This window comes from Eublepharis macularius, chromosome 8 (genome assembly GCF_028583425.1).
Source record: "Eublepharis macularius isolate TG4126 chromosome 8, MPM_Emac_v1.0, whole genome shotgun sequence".
NCBI lineage: Eukaryota > Metazoa > Chordata > Lepidosauria > Squamata > Eublepharidae > Eublepharis > Eublepharis macularius.
This window is the reverse complement of record NC_072797.1, coordinates 31,389,493-31,409,499: the sequence shown is the minus strand read 5'-3', so window position 1 is coordinate 31,409,499 and position 20,007 is coordinate 31,389,493. Positions and strand designations below refer to the sequence as shown.

Here is a 20,007-nt window from a genome sequence, read left to right as displayed (position 1 = left end):
ATTCATCTGAGGAGACTGCAATTTTAAGCACACCAGCCTTGTAGCTGACGCTGCATGATCAGCAGCGTCCTTCTCAGACAACCAAAGGCGGTTGATATTTCCCCTGAAACAGAGATACATGAGGCCATTTCCAAGAATTGTTTCCGGACAGATCTTTAAACAAATGGAAGATGCCATTCCTGTTGCATGACTGGCAATATATTTGCCTGGACAATAACCAGCAGCCGTGAATTTAAATTCAGACCAGAAGACTAGCAACATCAATTAATTGCATGCCTCATTTACTAGTGTAATCTATGGGCTGTTGCTCTGGTGATTGCAGCAATGTTATTTTCCTGGACTGCGTAGAGAAGATGCAATAGACGGCAATGGATTTTAGCACTTCATCGGTGTTTGATCAACAGAAAGGTAAGTTGCTCACTGTTAATACTGAAATCCATTCAAGAAGAAGCATGCCGGTTGCGGCTGCATTCTCAAGAACAGCGTGCAAAATGTTTCATGTTCATGGGAGGTCTCAGAAAGCATGAATTCATCTCAGATTTAGCTACCTGCACATGTTGGGTTTTTTAAAAAGGCAACTCCTCTCCCATCTGCTTTAAGGGCAGCCATTTATATATTACAGTACGTGGTTAACAGAAAGTATAAAGTTGTTTTGGAAGAACTGGCTGTATTCAACATTTTTCTCTCTGATGGGAGGTTCTAACTACAACAGCTTGTATACCTGTTTCCTTTGTACAAAAAACGGGATGGGGGAGGAACTGTGTTGACTGATGAAATAACTGATTCTTGAATTACATAGCATGCATATTTGGATGTTCTGGGGCAGGAGATTTTCTTTTCTTTAAAGAAATCCTTACGTGGACTGAAGGAGTATTGAAAAATTAAAATACCCATCAAACAAACCAATTCTTAAAGCAAAGGTGCATTTTCAACTGGAAAAGTTGCTATGGAAATAAAATTACATGCTCAGTATAGAGACGATCGTATTTACATTTCAGAACGATGGACTTGTTTGCCTGTTTGTTTGTGGTTTTCTGTTCTAAATGCTCATTTTTCAGATTTCTGTAACTTTTCATAAGACTTTCAGACCCACCAAAGCAGGAGCAACCACATCAGCCATTGTTCTTGCAACAAAATTCTTTGCACCCACTTGGCAGGGCCACAAAATAAGCTGTTGGCAGATTGCATCTACAAGGTACAGAAGCTGGTAAGAAAGCAGAGTCAGGCCTAAATCGAAGTACCCAATGCACAAAAAGTCTTGCTCATTCTCTTTAGTATATCAAAAGCATCTTACTATTTGTTCTATTCTATTCCTATTCTCTGAATAGAGAGCCAGAGCTCTGTGTTGTGAACTCTCCATATAATAAAAAGGGAGACTCCCAGACCTGTGATCTCTTGCAAATGCAGGGACCGAGAAGTGCACTTTTAACTCTTCTAACCACAAAGCCTTTCCAAGTCAGTGCAAAATCATGTTGTGTTTCGTTCTCACTTGTGGAGATGCCTGTTGTAGACATGACTGAGGATTGTGCATTAGAGTGGCCATCTCTGACTTGAGAAATTCCTGGAGATTTGGGGGCTGTGCCTGGGGAGGGCAGAGAAGCAGAAGGAAATGGGCAGGGACATAATATCATATAGCCTGCCCTCCAAAGCTGCCATTGCCTGCAGGGAGGGTTGCCAGCTTCCAGGTGGGTTAGGGTTCCCAGGTGCCTGCCAGTGGTGGGCCAGCTCCTGGGCCACCTTGCCTGCTAACCCACCAGTGGTTGGCAGATGGCAAGCTCCCAGAAGTTGCCCACCCAGGAATGCAGGCTGTGCACACACTCCCAAGGAGCATGACAATGTCACCCCCAGAAGTGATGTTGTCACACCGGCTGTGGGAGCGTTCCTGCGCTTCATTTAGGGCTGATTTGGGCCCCAGCCCTGCATGGAACATGGGAGCGCTCCTGCAGCTGGTGCAATGATGTCACTTCCAGGGGTGACATCATTGCACCGGAGCTGGAGCATGCACACGCAAAGAGAACCTCGCTGCATGCACAAGGTAAGCGCCAAGTCCTTCCCCTCTACCGGTGGGAGGGTATAGGGACCTGGCAACCCTAGATGGGGCTAGGGTTGACCACTCCAGGTTGGGAAATTCCTGGAGGTTTGGGAAAGGGGAGTCTGGAGCCTGGGAAAGGGGAGGTTTGGGGCGGGATGGACCTCAGTGGGATGTAATGCCACACAGACTACTCTCCAAAGCAGCCATTTTCTCCAGGGCAACTGAACTCTGTAGTCTGGAAATGAGTTCTAATTCCACGAGAGCTCCAGGCCCCACATGGAAGTTAGCAACCCTATCATTAGGGTTCCCAGATGCCCACCGGAAAGGGACAAATTCCCAGGGGTTTGGACCCTTGCCTGCTGATCTGCCTGTGATTGGTGGGAGATGGCAAGCCCCCGGAGATTGCCCACTACCAGTAGGCACTTCAGGAGCACACGCAGTGTACACACTCCCAAGTGGTGCGATGATGTCACTCCTGGAAGTGATGTCGTCACGCCAGCTGTAGGAACAGTCATGTGCTGCATTTGGGGCCAATTTTGACCCCAAACAGGCTGAATCAACCCCACATGGAGGGCAGGAGTGCTCCCTTGGCCAGCATAATGACATCACTTCCAGGAGGGGACAGAAATCTGACAACCCTACCTATTGTGCATGCATAAGAGCATAATTCAGAATTGTCTCAGGGGATCACACATCGAGGATGCACATGCTTTGCATGCACACAAGGTACATTCCCCACACGTGACTCGTCCTTGCCCCCCCCATCCCCTGGTTGGCCCTCCCAGGGACGTGGCAACCCTAGAAGAGGCTTTTTGCTCCTCTTCTCCTGTACCTACTGCTACCACTTGACCTTTGCAGAAATTGCGTGCAGGGACAGCCAAGTCTTCCCATGTCCCTGTGTAGGCTTCCCATTCCAGGCTATGCCATGTGCCTGAGTCTCCTGCTACCCAGGCCCTGGTTACTGCAGGGCCTGCTTGCGGCACACCAAAGAGGAATTACCAATTTGCCAACAGACCACCCCCTCCTCCTGCTGCCCATTTTAAAATAGTATGTTCAAGCAGTGGAAGTTTTCGTGGTGGGGAGGACATCTACGAGGATTTAAGAATTAAAAAGCATTTATTTAGAAAAGAAAGAAAATGTTCATAGTCATACTTTCAAGCACAGCAACATTTTGAGCAAGGGATCCCAAAATAAAGGCGTAAAAGCTCAATTCCTCTGCACCTAAGAAGTGCTCACACTTTTAAGCTATGGTTCAGGTCCAGCCCCCACATAGCTAATGGCAGCCACCTGCAAGGAGGTCGGGTGTGCCCCCTCAGCCTCCAGATGAAATCTGCCAAAGAGAATTTACTTTCCATGCCAGGGGATTTTATCTGTTCCTCCACCCCATTAAGCAAGTCAAAGGGGCAGGTCCTGAAGACTAAAGGAAGAATCTTCTCTGGCATATCTAAATCTCCCCTGGAAGGGTCAGCTTTTAGCAGAAAGTTTTAACTGGCACTCCTTTGTCTGCAGCCAGGTAGCGCATCTGCCTATCTAAAGCCTTGGGCTGGATGCAGCTTGGAAAGCATTTGGCTTCTCCCCGCGCACACTTCTTAATACTACAGTTTTGAAGATTTTGAAACAATCCCATTTCTCACCACCTCTGCTGTGCCATTTTGAAAGGATCTGGGAATATATGAGTTACACATCGTTCTTTGTGATTAGATTTCTGCAGGACCTCAGTTTCTATTTGAGACTCTTGCATTGGTCATAACTGTGGTACGTGAGCAGGATGTAAGAGTAAATGAAAGGAGAATCACGTGCAGGTGGAAGCAAAAGGCCCCGGGCATCAGTAATTCTGACTCATAATGAATTCCATGATGGATTCAGCATTGTGGAATTTTACAGAGCGAAGGAAATATCACAGTGAGAATGGAAGACAAATGTATATAGTATGGGTAGTTAATTCCATCATGAATGACTTGAAAGTGCCAGCAAAGAAGATGCTCTGGTCCTTTTGGTTAACTGCAAGTTAACTATATGCACGCTTATTCATTCATTCATACATTCATTCATTTAGCAATCCATTTAGTTAGATCCAATAGGGATCTAAAAGTCTAGATCATTATAACATCATTCTCCTCTCTTCCATTATAACCTAACAACAATCCTGTGAGGGAGGTTAGGCTGAGCGTATGGGACTGGCCCAAGATCACCTAGCAAGTTTTCAGGGCAGAGTGGGGATCCCAACCTGGGTCTCCCAGCCAGATCCTAGTCCAATACTCTAACTACTATCAATGCTGGCTAATAAGATGTGAGCACTATGTATGGAAACATGGCCTAGAGAAGCAGCATTTGGGGATTTTTCTGCTTGACAAAAGGAATGGAAAATGCCCTGCACTATCCTCTGTTGTATGTATGAACAATAGCTGTACATGTCTTGCTGGTCTCATTCATTCCTAACCATTAATATACAGACCTACTCTGCATGGCAGTACCCGAGCCCCCAAGGTCAACAGGGAATGAGCAAGAGAGATCCCAACAGCAGGTCCTCCAGAAGATCCAAATAGTAGGGCGGCAGACCACACCCATTGTACTAGGTGACCCCTAAGAATACTGGCCAGGAGCAGAACAGTAGCCCAGTTGTTTGTTTCTGTTTATTTATTTTTGGCATCTCAGTCAGTATACTGATATTATTATGTGGTTGCTGCTGTTATATCCCACTCTAAATATCAGTGGTACAGGACATGTGATTCCTTGTGTGCTGACCAAAGGCCACAGCACATATGAATAGTTTCATTTGAAGTGAAGGATAATCAGTTGCCAAGCAACCTTTCGATTTACCAGCAAGAAATATATCTAGCTGCTTGACAGTTGGACCTAGGGACTGCAATCATGCAAACTAGTGAGAGAGGAGGGAAGAGATTGGACTACATGTTCCTAATGTCACAAAATCACTGAAGGCATATCGTGGTTTTCTCTTATGCAGTTATTCATAGAATCATAGAATCATAGGGTTGGAAGGGATCTCTAGGGTCATCTAGTCCAACCCCCTACACAATGCAGAAAATTCACAAATACCGCCCCCCTCCCAACACACACAGTGACCCTGACTCCATGCTCAGAAGATGGCAAAACGTTGTCAGGATCCCTAGCTAAATTGGCCTGGGGAAAATTGCTACCTGACCCCAAGGTTGTGATCAGCCTTACCCTGGGCATGTAAGAAGGGGCCACAAGAACTAAGCACGCGATATTTGGGTGATTTTCACTGCCTTAAATCACAGCAGGACCAAATCCAGATGATTACCCTCACTTTTTGAGATTCCTTATAGTGTCACTTCTATTAAAATCAATGAAGCAGTTCAGGGAGAGAATAAACTCATACAGTCGTAGAAAACAGTTTAGATCAGTAAAGAGTCCAGTAGCACCTTTAAGACTAACCAACTTTACTGTAGCATAAGCTTTCGAGAACCACAACTCTCTTCGTCATATGCATGATGAAGAGAGCTGTGGTTCTCGAAAACTCATACTACAGTAAAGTTGGTTAGTCTTAAAGGTGCTACTGGACTCTTTACTATTTTGCTACTACAGACTAACACGGCTAACTCCTCTGAGTTTAGATCAGGGATCCCAAGCAGTGAAAATCTTTGAATTGTGGTGGCCAAAGTGACATTTTTTAAAATCTGCATAGCCAATTAGATCTTCAGTGGTCAATGAGAAGCCCTGCTGGTTAAATGCCCCATCTGACTCTACTCACTTCTTCAAAACACTTGGCAAGCAGCAGGAAAGGTGTAAGCAGGTGCCACAGTGCCTACAGGCACCACATTGGGGACCCCTGATTTAGATTTATTAAACTAAGAGAGCAATCCCAAGCAGGTCTAATCAAAATCCTACTCAGGTCTTTCCAATGAGGTTTATTCCCAGGAAAGTGTTCTTAGGATTGCACTGTAAAGGACTAATTTACTATGACCATCAAACATCCTAGGAAATAAGAAATTCTTAAGAAAGCCAAAAGGGAGGGGGGGTCACTTGAGTCGGGAACCTGATCTTAAGGAGGTCTCTGTTTATGAAGTCCAGTTCCAAAGTGGTTCAGACAATACCCTTTACCAGAGCACATGCTTTGAAGCCAGTTCTTAGCAGGAATAACCTTGTACCACTCTGGACTTTTTAAGCAAGGTTGTTTCCACATTAGCCATTTACTCTGGAATGGACATCATGACGTTGCCAGACTGCTGTATTACAATGCTTTCTGTGTTGTTTCCCCATCTTTTCCAGATCTGGTTTATGACAATTTGTTTAAAACTTACAGTGTAATTATGGTGCCAACCCGCTTTAGTTGTGGACTGGAGTGGCAAAATGCCACTGAGACTTTCCAGGGTCACTGCGCCTTTAAACGTTGCTCCTTTCCTTCTTTCTATTTCTTAGCTTAATTCATTCATTCCTGTTTACTGCCTGACTGCTGCATTCTTGACACAGTTCTTCATTCTACTTCAGGGAAGAGAAGGAGATTTTAAATAATTACAGTTTTCTATTTGCAGCCAAAGCATTATTTTAATGATATTTATGTTATGTTAATCATAAAATATGACCCCATACTAGGCAACAGATACTTATAAATCAGATAGACATTCACTACAAAAAGTGGTGCTATTTTCCCCTCAGTTATATCAGTGATACTCAGATCAGTGGTTCAGAATCACATGTGGGTTTTTTATGTACCACCTGAGACCCTCCTAAGCACTGTTCCCCAACATGGCACCCACAACATGTTCCAGAAAAGCAGGCAAGGTCATTCTCACCTTGAAACAACTGCCCCCAGAGGAAACAGGGAGCAAGTAAGCTGTGAGCGTCCTTGAGCTTCAGGCCTTGTGCCAGGGAGTGAAGTAAAGGGACCCTCCTCTCTATTATGCACCTTTCTCCACAGCCTCTGCACTCTCATCCTAGCACCTGGGCAGCTATTGGGAAGAGAGCAAGCAGACCATCTCTCTCACACACACTCCAACCTTAAACAACTCCTCACTCACAACAACGCACATCCCAACATGGACACGAACTCTGGGATCAGGGCCTGCAATAAACCGAGATGCCAGCCCTGCCCACATATCTGCTCCAACAACACCGTCTCTGAAACTAACAACAACACCTGCTATACCATCTCAGGCTCATTCACTTGTTCATCTTCCAACATTATATATGCCATTAAGTGTCAGCAATGCCCTTCAGTTCTCTGTATTGGACAAACAGCTCAGTCTCTTCGCAAAAGAAGAAATGGATATAAATCTGATCTCAACAATCACAACATTCCAAAACCTGTGGGAAAACATTTTAATCTACCAGGCCACTCCATCACTGACCTCAGAGTACCAGTTCTCAAGCAGAGAAATTTCAAAGGAAAATTACAATGCAAGATTGCTGAAATTGAGTTTATTTGCATATTTTGAACAATGGATCCCCCAGGGTTGAATCAAGAAACAGTATTTTTCTCGCATTACAGATGCTAATTTTACACACGTTGCACCCATGATCTGTCAAGCTAATGACAACAAGTATTATAGCTAGCTTCCTGACAATCTAATTTGCAATACCTTTCCCACCCTCCAACTGGACTTTAAAGACTCTTACCTTTTTCCACACCATGTGTCTGATGAAGGGAGCTTTGACTCTTGAAAGCTCACTCCCTGGAAATCTAGGTGTTCTCTAAGGTGCTACTGGACCCAGGGCTTTTTTTCTGGGAAAAGAGGTGGTGGAACTCAGTGGGTTGTCCTCAGAGAAAATGGTCACATGGCTGATGGCCCCGCCCCCTAATCTCCAGCCAGAGGGGAGTTTAGATTATCCTCTGCGCTGCAGCACAGAGGGCAATCTAAACTCCCCTCTGTCTGGAGATCAGGGGGCGGGGCCACCAGCCATGTGACCATTTTCAAGAGGTGCTGGAACCCCATCCCACTGTGTTCCAGCTGAAAAAAAGACCTGACTGGACCTAAGTCTTGCTCTTCTACTACAGACCAACATGGCTGCCCACCAAAACTCTCTCTTTCCAGTCATCATGTTACGTGTCCATCCTTTATTTACAGGGAAAAGTAGTGTCCTGAGTTAACCTTTTATATGATTCGCCCTCCCTACACCCACATACCCTATCCTTTACTTTTACGTAACTATCTGCCCAGGTGATTCAGCTGAGGAAACTGACCTGACTCTGGTATACCAAGCAGCGGCCAACGGGGATGTTAACACCTTGACTGCTGTCATTCGTGAAGATCCTTCAATATTAGAATGCTGCGATAGCGAGGGTAAAGTTGTTGTTTTTCTTGATTCCAGTTGCTGCAAGTTGTAACCAATTGCCAAGGTTTGCTCGTGCACTATCAGTTTCAACATTTTCATTTGATATAACTTCACTCCTTAATATTGTTCCACTTCTCCATTCATAAACTCTTGGTATGTGGGCAGTCATTTACTTACACCTAGGTAAACACATACCTAGTGTTTCCCCAGTGCAATACTGGCAATAAAAATCATAAATCAATCCTAAAAGTAGCAACCAACGTTGCATTGCCAATTTCTTAAAAGAATTGTACGACTTCAGAATGCAAGTGGAAGATGCTGAGATTTTGGAAATTTTAATACTTCTCCAACTCAAGACCTCCATGTATGTGGTAAGTGAGCAAGAAAAGGGGCTCTAGTCTAGCTCTGTCCATTAAGTGCTAGCTTTCTGTGTACAGCCAGTTTTGCCATGGCTGAGCATTCAAAGGCACAACCCATCACCTGTATAGTTGCAGTAGTACTCACTCACGAAGATTTCTCTCAGCATTTTAATTCAGTCTCAGCTGTCCATTTATAAATTTCTGTGTCCCATGTTTATGAGAAGAGTCTAGCATACACAAGAAGAGTGAAACTAAAACAAAAAGAGAAGCATATTATTCCTCATGTTTTGCCAAGCCTCCTGCTATGGCAGGAGACAACCTGCTGGCAAAACAAAAAAAATGCTGTAAGATAGATAGCATGGCATCACTTCTTCGAAAAATCTGGTAGTGACTAGAGATGGGCATGAATGGGGGGGAAAAACCCCGAACAAGCTGTTCGTTGTTCATTGCCATCCACGAACGATGAACAGCAAACAGTAACGAACATGACCCTGTTCACAAACATGTTTGTTGTTCATTGTTCGTGGCCCTTTAAAGATCCCTTTAAACTATCAGCTGGCAGGTGGCATGGGGGATTCTCCCCCTGCCGCCGGCCAGCTAATAGTTTAAAGGGCACTTTCCTGCCACGTGCAAGGGGCAGGGCCCTTTAAACACCCCACAAACTGACCTTCCCAATGTCCAATAGCCACCAAATTTGCAAGGGACATAGTCCTCACTGTCCTCCGAAGACCCCCCCCCCAAGTTTCAGAGAGATTGCACCCTGGGAAAGGCATGATGCATGGGTCCCCCCTTTGTTGTCATTTTCTCTTCACAGTGGCAAAAACAGGACTGCCTGTTGGAAGCTACTTTGAGGGGTTACAAACTGACCTTCCCAATGTCCAATACCCACCAAATCTACAGGGGACACAGTCCTCACTGTCCTCCGAAGACCCCCCCCCCAAGTTTCAGAGAGATTGCACCCCGGGAAAGGCATGATCCATGGGTCCCCCCTTTGCTGTCATTTTCTCTTCAGTGGCAAAAACAGGACTCTCTGCTAGAAGCTAATTTGAGGGGTTACAAACTGACCTTCTCAATGTCCAATACCCACCAAATTTGCAGGGGACATAGTCCTCACTGTCCTCCGAAGACCCCCCCCCCCAAGTTTCAGAGAGATTGCACCCCGGGAAAGGCATGATCCATGGGTCCCCCCTTTGCTGTCATTTTCTCTTCACAGTGGCAAAAACGGGACTCTCTGCTGGAAGTACTTTGAAGGGTTAAAGCCAGAAGGAAAGCCAGAAGGAGTTCAGACAGAGTTCAATCCCTGCCTCCGTTTGCCAAGGGAATAGATTGCAGGTGCCAGACTGTCTGGCTTGATGAACGGCTGACGAAGGCAACGAACAAGTCTTGCAACGACCACTTAGTAGTTTAGAATGGGGCCTCATGAACAGCTTGTTCGCGAACAAACGAGCTGTTCATGGTTTTTTCCCGTTCGTAATGCTGTTCGTGCCCATGTCTAGTAGTGACATCAGTCATCTCTAGGAACCACTGGGAATTCAATGGTTTTACTATAGTATTTCCAGAAATTCCTTGAGAAGTGTGATGTCACTTCTCAAGGTTCTACTGGAAATGATGTCATGTCATCACTGATGACGCCACTTCATTTTCCCCTTTGGTCTCCTGTCGGTTGCCAGGCCAGGACTGGAAACCCAGTGTCTAAGATGGCTCACATTTTTGCAGAGCTTCAGATGGAAATAAAGCTTGGTTCCCACCTAATTGTTATTAAGGAAGATTTGTCAGTGTCTCAAGTAGCCCCTTTCTAAAGAGAAACTAATGAGGCCAGCATTTTAATAACTAAAGAATCCAATTAAAAAGATACAGTGGCCATCTGTAAACTAGTCTGTGTGTCCTTATCGTCATGTGTCCCACTTGCTTTTTTAATTCTTTATTACTGACAATGCTTAGTCATCACAACTTAAGTGTAACATACAGTCGAAATACAAACCATCATGTGTGTGTTTATATTTCATACATACAGAACACACAGATCCTTCTAAGAAGCAGGCTTTGTTCATATTCCTAAATTAATTGATTACATCACTAACAGGTCAGGTCTGGAAATATTTATTGCATATCTTTCTGGCGGCCACAGCAAATGATACAATTCTATATATAATGAGCAAACCACCTCTGCTTCTCACTTGCCTTGATGGGGCCACCATAAGTCAGTTGTGACTTGATGGCCCATACATAGATATTAGGGGTGGGCACAAAAAAAAATTCTGTTTCAGTTTTGATTGTGGGGGTTCTGAACCACCTATGGTTCAGAACCCATAACCTGTGGTTATGGGTATTTTCAAGGTGGGGAATTGCCGGCTCAGATCTTCTTGGTTTGTTTTTTTTTTCATTAGCATGAGTTTCAGCCCTGCTTTTTGCAGTGAGGGTTTCCAGGAAGTTTTCCCTCAGTTACACGATGCACACACACACAAAAACAGATCTTGAAGAAGGTGAATGTTGGCAGGTGCACACTATGGCAAGAAACATCTCCTGCTTGTGCCTTGAACAAAAAGTTCAAAGTTAAACTTCTTATACTTTTCCTTTCCAAGGCTGTACACCACTGATGCATTCTGTCTCAGGACGCCAACTGGACACAGTGAAATTGTTGTTGAAGATGGGAGCCAACATCAACACACAAGATGCCTGTGGACGCACCAGTCTTTCTTTGGCAACCTACCTGGTATAAAAACGTCTTTCTTTTAAAATGCATTCAGATGTCATGACAAGTTTAATTAAGCCGAGGTTTGTCAGTACTGTGCTTGAACACAGCTGATTTGCTATGCACCCACACAGGCCTTGCCTCTTCCACTTCCCTCTTCTTCACGGAGCTTGACTGAGCACTTCTCAGATTGATCAAACTCCAGTTTGCAGAGATGTTTGAATGCAGCAACCTCAGCAAACTGGAGTTTCTCTCCCCTGCAAGTTGGTATTCTAAACTTCTGCTAAATCCCAGTTTAGTATTGTGAGTGACTATGGAAACAGACACCAATCTGCCTGTGTTCAGATCAAGCCAGGAAGTTTTTCGTCAAGCTCTGCTTACTAGAGAAGTAGGACAGGGAGCGTTCAAGCTCAGCAAACAAATTATTCCGTGCACGATGCCAACAAATCTCTCTTTAATGCAGTATTTCTTAACTTTTGGGGGGTAATAGACTCCTTTGAAAATCTAATGATAGCTGTGGACCTCCTCCCCAGAAAAATTTACATAAACACATGCACACAAAATTTTACATTCAACTTATTTTAATTATTGGCCACTTCCCAGGGGAAAAAATGAAATAAATCCTAACTGTGCAAATCAAGCAAAAAGTAAATGTTAATTCCGCTAAAAAACACATTTCAATGAGAAGACTGCTGTGGTTTGGCTTGAATAAGAAGTTGAAACTGTGGAGTGGTCTTTGGCATAGCAATATGCTTGTCATATTTGATATCCAAACGATTTCGACTTTTTGTTTTGATGGTGCTGAAAAACTGGCTCACAATGGTATGTAGAAGCAAATGTAATCAGAACTCCCATTGCACCCTTTGCCAGATGACTATAGATTAGAGATGGGCACAAACTGGGGAAAAAATGAACCATGAGGTTCTTGGTTCTTCGTATTTCGCGAACCATGAACTTTCATGAACCTGCCCCAGTTCGTGAACCAGTTTGTTTGGTTTGTGAAAACGTCACTTCCAGGTCAGCAAATCATCACTTCCAGGTCAGCAGAAGGTCACTTATGGGTCAGCAGAAAATTACTTCAGGGTCAGCAGAAGTTGTGCAGAAAGCCCAACCCCCATTGCCTAGAAAACTGAGGGCGAAGCTACAAGTGACGAATGACACTTGAACAGCAAGTGTGTTTCTCCCTGTTCACTTGCCCTCCACTCAATCCACTTGCCGTTCAAGTGTCATTTGTCACTTGTAGCTTGGCCCTCATTGATCAGTGCCAGGCTGTCTGCAGTGACAAACCGAAAAACAAATCAAACAAACCAGCCTAAAGTTCATGGTAGTTCATCAGAAATGGGCTCTGACGAACCACCAGTTCACAAACCATGAACTGACCTGGTTTGTGCCAAACTTTGGTTCGTATTTCAGTTCATGGCCATCTCTAGTGTAGACTTGTACCAAGGAACAGCAGAATTTTCCAAGATTGCTCTTTGAGCAGAATTCATGTCACTTCATAAAGAAGATTTTTCCCTACAAAGACACTTTTCAAGTGACAGGAAGGAAGAAAACATCATTTTTGTGCCCAGTTTACAGACCCCCTGGGGTCCATGGACCACAGGTTACGAACCCCTGAATTAGAGTATATCTTGATGCCTGAATACATATAGCCTTAGTGAAGAGTTAAATGAAAAGATGCAAAAGTAGTTTATGGAGGCGGGGGATAATCACATTGGGTGTTGAATATTTTCTTCAAGGGCCTTTATGTAGCAGCTAAATAATCTTCCATTTCCTAATGGGAGAACACTTGGAGGAGGCAGCAGTTTGTGATTCTCTTTCACTCTGCTTGTTCTACTGCCTCCGGGCACTAGATTGACCCAATATCTCAAGCCCAGTGATGGGCTTTGGTAGATGCCTACCCTACTAATCCTTGATGCCAGCCCTTGAGCCAAGGAGAAAAATCTGTAGTGAATGCCAGCTATGTACAGGACTCATCAACCATGCCTGTGACATCATGAACCTACTTGCCCATTCCTATTCCAGAGTGGCTTTGCAGTTCATTTAAAACTATGCTTTTTTAAAGGGAGAGAAAAAACAGCAGTCATATGAATAAACATACATGTACTTCTTTAATTTTAAAAAAGGAAGGCAACTTGCTGAATCATGAGTGAACAGGGAAATGCTTAAGGCATTTCTTATGCTGGCATGTATTTCTGTTTGGCATTTATATTGTGAAGCTAGGAAGGGCATCCTAAGCGGAAGGCCACAGCAGCTCCTGTTTTAATGCTACATTTGCACCTCAGTCACCCAAGCCTTAGGGATTTAGAAGCTTGTTTTATTATTTGAGTCCATTATCTTTTATCTTAATCCTGTAGTCTCATTTTCTCTCTCTCCCCACCTCCCCATTCAAGCATTAGTATTTTCATTCCTTTTAAAATGTTTTTTTGTGTTGTAATATTTTAATGTGTGTTTCCTCCTCTTGCAAACCTAGGGTTTAGGTTGGGTATTTTTGTATTGGGTACCCCTTCAGAGCGGCTAATGGTGCTGGAATGCACAAAAGTTAAAAAGTGGTTTTGAAACATCAGTGTGGGCTTGCAAAATATCTGGGAGCATACAACTTTTGCATGCTGGGGGAGAAGTGGGTAATACGTAGAATTGCCAACTCAGGGGAGAAATTCCTGGAGATTTTAGGTTCTGGGAGTTCCATTCTGATCCAGAGGGGAAACCCCTCTTTGAACTGATTTTTTGAGCTGTGGTTCAGGTTCTGTTTGACTCCCTGCTCAAGGCAGACAATAGAAAGTATTGCTATGGGGCATGTAACTTTTGGAACAGTGATGGATACTGCCTTCTGTGCCCTTAAAAGAAAACTGGATAAATTCACAGTAGGCAGCTCTAACAACAATTATTAGCCACAATGACCAAATGGAAACTTGGGGCTCATTTTCTTGAGGACTCTACCATAACAGAGGGCTATTGTTTTCATGTTCTGGTATCTTAAGAACGCCAGAGGCCAATTACTAGGAATCAAACCAGGAAATTAAATTTTTAAAGGATACATCTCAATACAAATTTCTAACTCAGTTGTCTTTAGACTGCATCACTTTTTTTTAAAAAAAAGGTATACCGCCTATTGACACTAATTGCCCAAACCCCAAAGTATTTTTTTCTTTTTGATCTGCTTTTAGGGGTGGCTTGAGGGCTGTGTCAGCCTGCTGAGAAATGGTGCCAAACAGAACATCCCTGATAAATATGGAAGATTGCCACTACATGCTGCCACTGCTGATCCGAATGTCAGGTATGACAAGTCTTATAACCAAAATTTCCTGAAGGGAATGAGTTCCCTCGTTCTATTGCATGTCGCTTTTTAAAATTTACTGCTATGTTTATACCCCTCCTTTCTCCCCACTAGGAACCCACATTGGCTTACATCATTCTTCTCTCCTCCTTTTTATGTTCACACACACACACACACACACACAAAACAGTGAGGTGGGTTAGACTGAGAGTATGTGACTGGCCCAAGGTCATTCTGTAAACTTCCATGGCAGACTGCAGATTTCAACCTGAGTCTCTCAGCTCCTAGTCTGAAACTGTAACCACTGCACCACCTTGGCTTTCATGAAGTGGTTGCTGTTGACAGTAACAAGCGGCCAGGCCTGGGTGAGTCCTGTAATTCAGGTGGTACCAAGTCACCCAGTGGTTGTTGTCAGGCCTGGCCCAAATGCCTCTGCCTTCTCAATGACAATGATAGCCGTGTGAAGAATCACTGCCATGAAAAAAACCCCATCCTCAAGTGCAATCATCTGCTGCCCATATGAAGCTAAAATGGAGGAAAGGAGAACCATGTAAGTCACTTTGGGTCCCCATTAGAGAGGAAGGTGGGGTACAAATGAAGTAAATAAATAAAATGCACACCACCTTGATCTCACTGGAGGAAAAACAGGATAAGAATGCCATGGATGGATGGATGGATGGATGGATGGATGGATGGATGGATGGATGGATGGATGGACATAAAATCAAAGGCACAATAATTTAGTTACAATCATTATTTATTGATGCCTTTAAAGTAGGCCATAAGCTGCAGCAATGGAAGCTTTATTCCGTGCACATATTGATGTATATAGATATAGGGAAAAGAGAAAAAAATCCGTTATGAGGCAATGGCTTATGTATGTTTGAGGCAATGAGAAGGTCTTCTGCCTTTGGTGGCTCTGCCTCTGTACATTGCATTCCCACAGGTATACCTCAAACCCATTATTCCTCTTACACTGCTTGTCTCAACTTTTCCCAAGCACTTTCTCTGGTGGCTGCTTTGTTAAGTTTCTGCTGTCCTTGTACATCACTTGAACAGTCCACTCAAGAGGTTTCAAGGCAACCAAGAGGGTGTTATCATTAGATAAAACCTCTATAGAAAAGGAGCTCAACTGAGATTTGGGGAAGAAGTAGCAATTTATTTTGCCAAAGCACAGAGTTTCCTGTACATTCCCCCCCCCCATGGTCTCCATGGTAACCCACAGACCTTTGGTCAGAACACAAGTGTGCCAGCTGTTCAGTTTCTTTTCATCTGTCTTATTAGCCCAAGTCGGCCAAATTAGTTCTTCAGACTATGATCACTCCATTACTGGAAGGCACTCCTGAAGGACCAGAGATCTTTAGCCCGGATTTGGTTTTGTCTTTATCTTTGCTCACCATGGCAATTTTAACATGTGCAAACAGTGGCAGGTGGAGAGCTAGAAGAGAAAAGTAATAAGGGCTATGCAATTTTTAAAAATCACAAAAAACAAAAATTCTGCACCTCAGTTATGGATTTGACTTCTGCCACTGCATAAATTATGCCCAGCATCTAAAAATGCATAAATGATTTATTCTGCTTCTTCTGATTCTGAATATCAGTCTATTATGCAGAGCACTGAAAATATATCCCTGACAACTGCCCGTCTTTTTTTCATTTATCTTCTTTAGCTTCTGAAATTGACATGCTGTCCACACTGTCCTTAAAGCTGTAGGGAGTAGAAATGTGTTTTTTAAAATTAAAGCTGAATTGAAGAAGCTGAATTCTGCACACAGCATTATACACCACAAGGGGCTAGGGGGTTCTGCTTGTGCAGAATTCTAGCCTTGATAATAACGAATCAGGATAACAGAGGATCAGTCAGTTGTACACAGCCAGCTCCAGATTCAAACACCTTTACAACTGGAAATACCTTTACAAGTGGAAAGCAAAACACTGTTGGGAAAATGGGACACTTGGGAGGGCATACAAAGTTCCAGAAAGAATAAGGCCTTCTAGGCCATCCCCCACATCAGCCAAAACCTGGATGTTTTGTATGTTCCCTGGAAGACCCAGATACTTTGCATGTCCCTGGGAAGAGGCTCCTTTAAGATCCCCACGGGATTTGTGGGGCTGGCTGCTCTCTTCTTGTCCATCATCCCAAAGGGGTGATGGGACCTGCCATTTAAGTCTTTTGTCTCCCTTTGTCTGCGACTCTAAAAGGAAGGTCAGGAAGATCTTGTTCTACTGCTCGTCTAATGCCAGTATAGTATCACTTTCCTAATCCACAGAACCTTGCATGCAACAGCACATTGTAGCACATGACTCCAAGCAAGGATCTCTGCACATTTCCTTGTGAAATTCATAATGGGAGCTGGGGGGTGAAGGGCTACAGAAGGTTGCAAAAATTTAGGAGAGAGAGTTCAAAATGTCTGAGAAATGCTGGTTTGCATACTCTGTCCATTCAACTAAGAGGCTCAAAAAGACATTAGGGTATAGAGGAACCTAGAATAAGAATTAGCTCTAGACTTAAGAACATGATGCAAACTTATCCTCATGCTGAATAATATTCAGTGGCTTCACATTATTCTAGTCTAAATCATAACTCACAGCCTTCATTTAAGTGTATAACTTAAAACTTATCCCATTCAAAGGACTCGGGATATTTTATGTTCCCTGGATTTTAAGGAAGGCCTACAAGATGTTGCTGCATCAGTGCTTCTCTGCATATACAGTAGAGTTCTCATGTTACTACAGTGGGAATATTTCCAAGTAAACAACTTAAGGAATACATACAAGAAATGTTTGTTTTCTGCCCCATCCCATCCTTTCTCCTTAAAGGTCAGGAGGACATCATACCTGATAACTTCCTACCTATTATAGCCTCCCAACAGCCCTTTGAGGTAGGGTTAACTGGGAGAGGTTGACTAGCCCACAGTTACCCTCCCCCCATGAAGAATGAGAATTTAAACCTAGATTTCCCCAATTGCAGTCCAGCATCCTAAAAAACTTTGCCCCAGTGGCTCAGCTATGCTCCTTACACTCCTAAATTGGGAGGCAGAGCTATGTGGTTTTAAATCTCTTGATGAAATAAATACAAGTCAAGAATCAGTGTGGTTGTGTTGTTGTTATCTGAGGCTGTGTTAAAAATATAGGATATTGTCCAAGGTTTAGTACATTTAGGAAAGAACGAAGCATATGCTTAACAGTTCCATCGAAATCATTAGTAAATTTTTAAATATGCTTAATATGATTGAATTAGCCATCTTTGAATTTTGCTTTAAAATTTAACACGCACCGTGTCCTTTGTCCTTCATAGGCTATTATCTGTGCTGCTTCAACAATCTGATTTGAGTGAAATTAACCATCAGGACACTGAGGTGAGCAATTAAATTTCCCCTACTATCATATGTACTTACTGTAGCTTATTTATTTACATTATTTATAGTCTGCCTTTCTCATTGAGACTCAAGGCAGATGACAGAGGCCGTTTCCAGATGGCTTACCTGAAGCCGCTCCATGCCGTAATGTTGTGGATCGTGCCAGGGAAAACGCGAAATATCGCGTTTTCTTGTGCGAGTTTTGCACGACATCATGCAAAACTCGCGTGAGAAAACGCGATATTTCGTGTTTTCCCCGGCATGATCCACAACATTGCGGCATGGAGCGGCTTCAGGTAAGACATCTGGAAACGGCCACAGTGTGAGTCAATATGATTAAACATTAAAAAGCACTGCAATCTATGTATATGAAGTATGTCCTGACTGATCAACACCCAGCCCAGACCCCTAGACTTAGAAACATAAAATTTGAGGAGAATATTCCTTTCATGATGTAAACACCCACTAAGAAGAGATTTTAAGAAATTCACCCCCTAAGGGGGTAAAAAGGGGTAAAATGTGTTTTCCCAAAGGGATACAGCTTCCCTGTGTGGCTGGCAGGCTGTTCCCTGCTTGCACCCCTGCCCACTGCCAGCTCGGCCACTCTACCCTGATTGGGCCAGCCTTTCAAGGTCATTTGCATATGCGGGCTGATTGGGGCTTACAACATTCCACACCTCATCCCTCCCCTCAAGACAGTTGGAACACAGAGGTCATTTGTGTATGCGGCCTGATTGGTCCTCACTCCCCACATTCTAAACAAAATGCAGTTGCTATTTGGAGTCATTGAGTGTGTCCTAAGGTAAAATGCACCTCCCAGTCTTCCCCTCTCTCTGATTGGTCAGCTGTAGAACTCTATGTTCTGAGGTAAAAATCAGGAAAAGGAAACTGCAGACAGTTGAAGAAAGATGGCACAAAGACTTCTGAATGGGGATAACATGTTTCGCTTTATTCAAACACCTTTGTAAAGCTCAGGTACTATGCTATTATACTACAAAACTAACACCAAAAAAACCCACAAACCAAAAAATGTTACATACTCATAAGTATTATAACTGAATTTAAAGCAGTTAAATACCGTAACAAAGCATGGGCATCAAACTAGTATAATAAGATTTGATTTATATACCACCCTTCAGGACAACTTAACACCCACTCAGAGCAGTTTACAAAGTATGTCATTATTATCCTCACAACAATCACCCTGTGAGGCCAGCGGGGCTGAGAGAGCTCTGGAAGAGCTGTGACTGGCCCAAGGTCACCCAGCTGGCTTCAAGTGGAGGAGTGGGGAATCAAACCCAGTTCTCCAGATTAGAGTCCTGCCTCTCTTAACCACTATAACAAACTGGCTCTTTCTTAACCACTACACCAAACTGGTATGAATTGCAGAAATCTGCATACAGCAGAAGCAAATCCAGAGCTACAGGCAGTGCTGAAAGAAAACACAAGCAATTTAACATGACATATTAAACGACACAGAAACTGCTCGGTAGAAATACAGTAGAATCGTCCACAGTCCCTGTCCCTTTACTAAGCATCTCTTTGAGCCATTTCCTAACTGTAAAACCCTCTTACCTGTATAAAAAAGCCCTCCTGAAAAGTTCAGTCTTGCATTATCACTTATGTCAGAGAAAGCTAGGCTCATTTGCCCACCAAACAAAGGCTTAGTGCTTAGTTGAAGGGCCCAGAAAGTAGAATGGTTTTGGAATAGGCAGAGCAAGCTTTAAAAGAAACACTGCTGTAAACAGAATATGTTTTCCTTTACAGAACACTGCCCAGTAAATAAAATAGGGCAGGGGTCTCCAACTTTGGTTGAATCTTTTTGGCACTATTAGAATTTTGAATATTCGTAGTAAGCTCCATCACAAAATGGCTGCCATAGAGGACACAGCCAACCCTAATATGGCTCCCATGGGAGCAAAGCCCAATCACAAACTGTTGTGACGCTCTAAGTGAAGCATCCTGCTACTGATGGAGGTAAATGCCTTCTATTCTAAAGCACCTCCAACTGCAATGAATGGAGGAAAGCCAGG

At 43.5% G+C, this 20,007-nt stretch overlaps 1 protein-coding gene across 1 annotated transcript in view; it reads left to right on the top strand.

The window, feature by feature from the left end:
• The first annotated feature begins 368 nt into the window (after positions 1-368).
• Positions 369-20,007, top strand: part of ANKRD55 (ankyrin repeat domain 55) — a 44,446-nt gene continuing 24,807 nt past the window's right edge. Inside the window, exons 1-5 of the mRNA XM_054987530.1 lie at positions 369-408; positions 8,173-8,295; positions 11,229-11,359; positions 14,506-14,615; positions 17,914-17,974. Coding sequence (XP_054843505.1) covers positions 369-408; positions 8,173-8,295; positions 11,229-11,359; positions 14,506-14,615; positions 17,914-17,974 — 465 coding nt within the window. The remainder of the gene's footprint in view (positions 409-8,172; positions 8,296-11,228; positions 11,360-14,505; positions 14,616-17,913; positions 17,975-20,007) is intronic.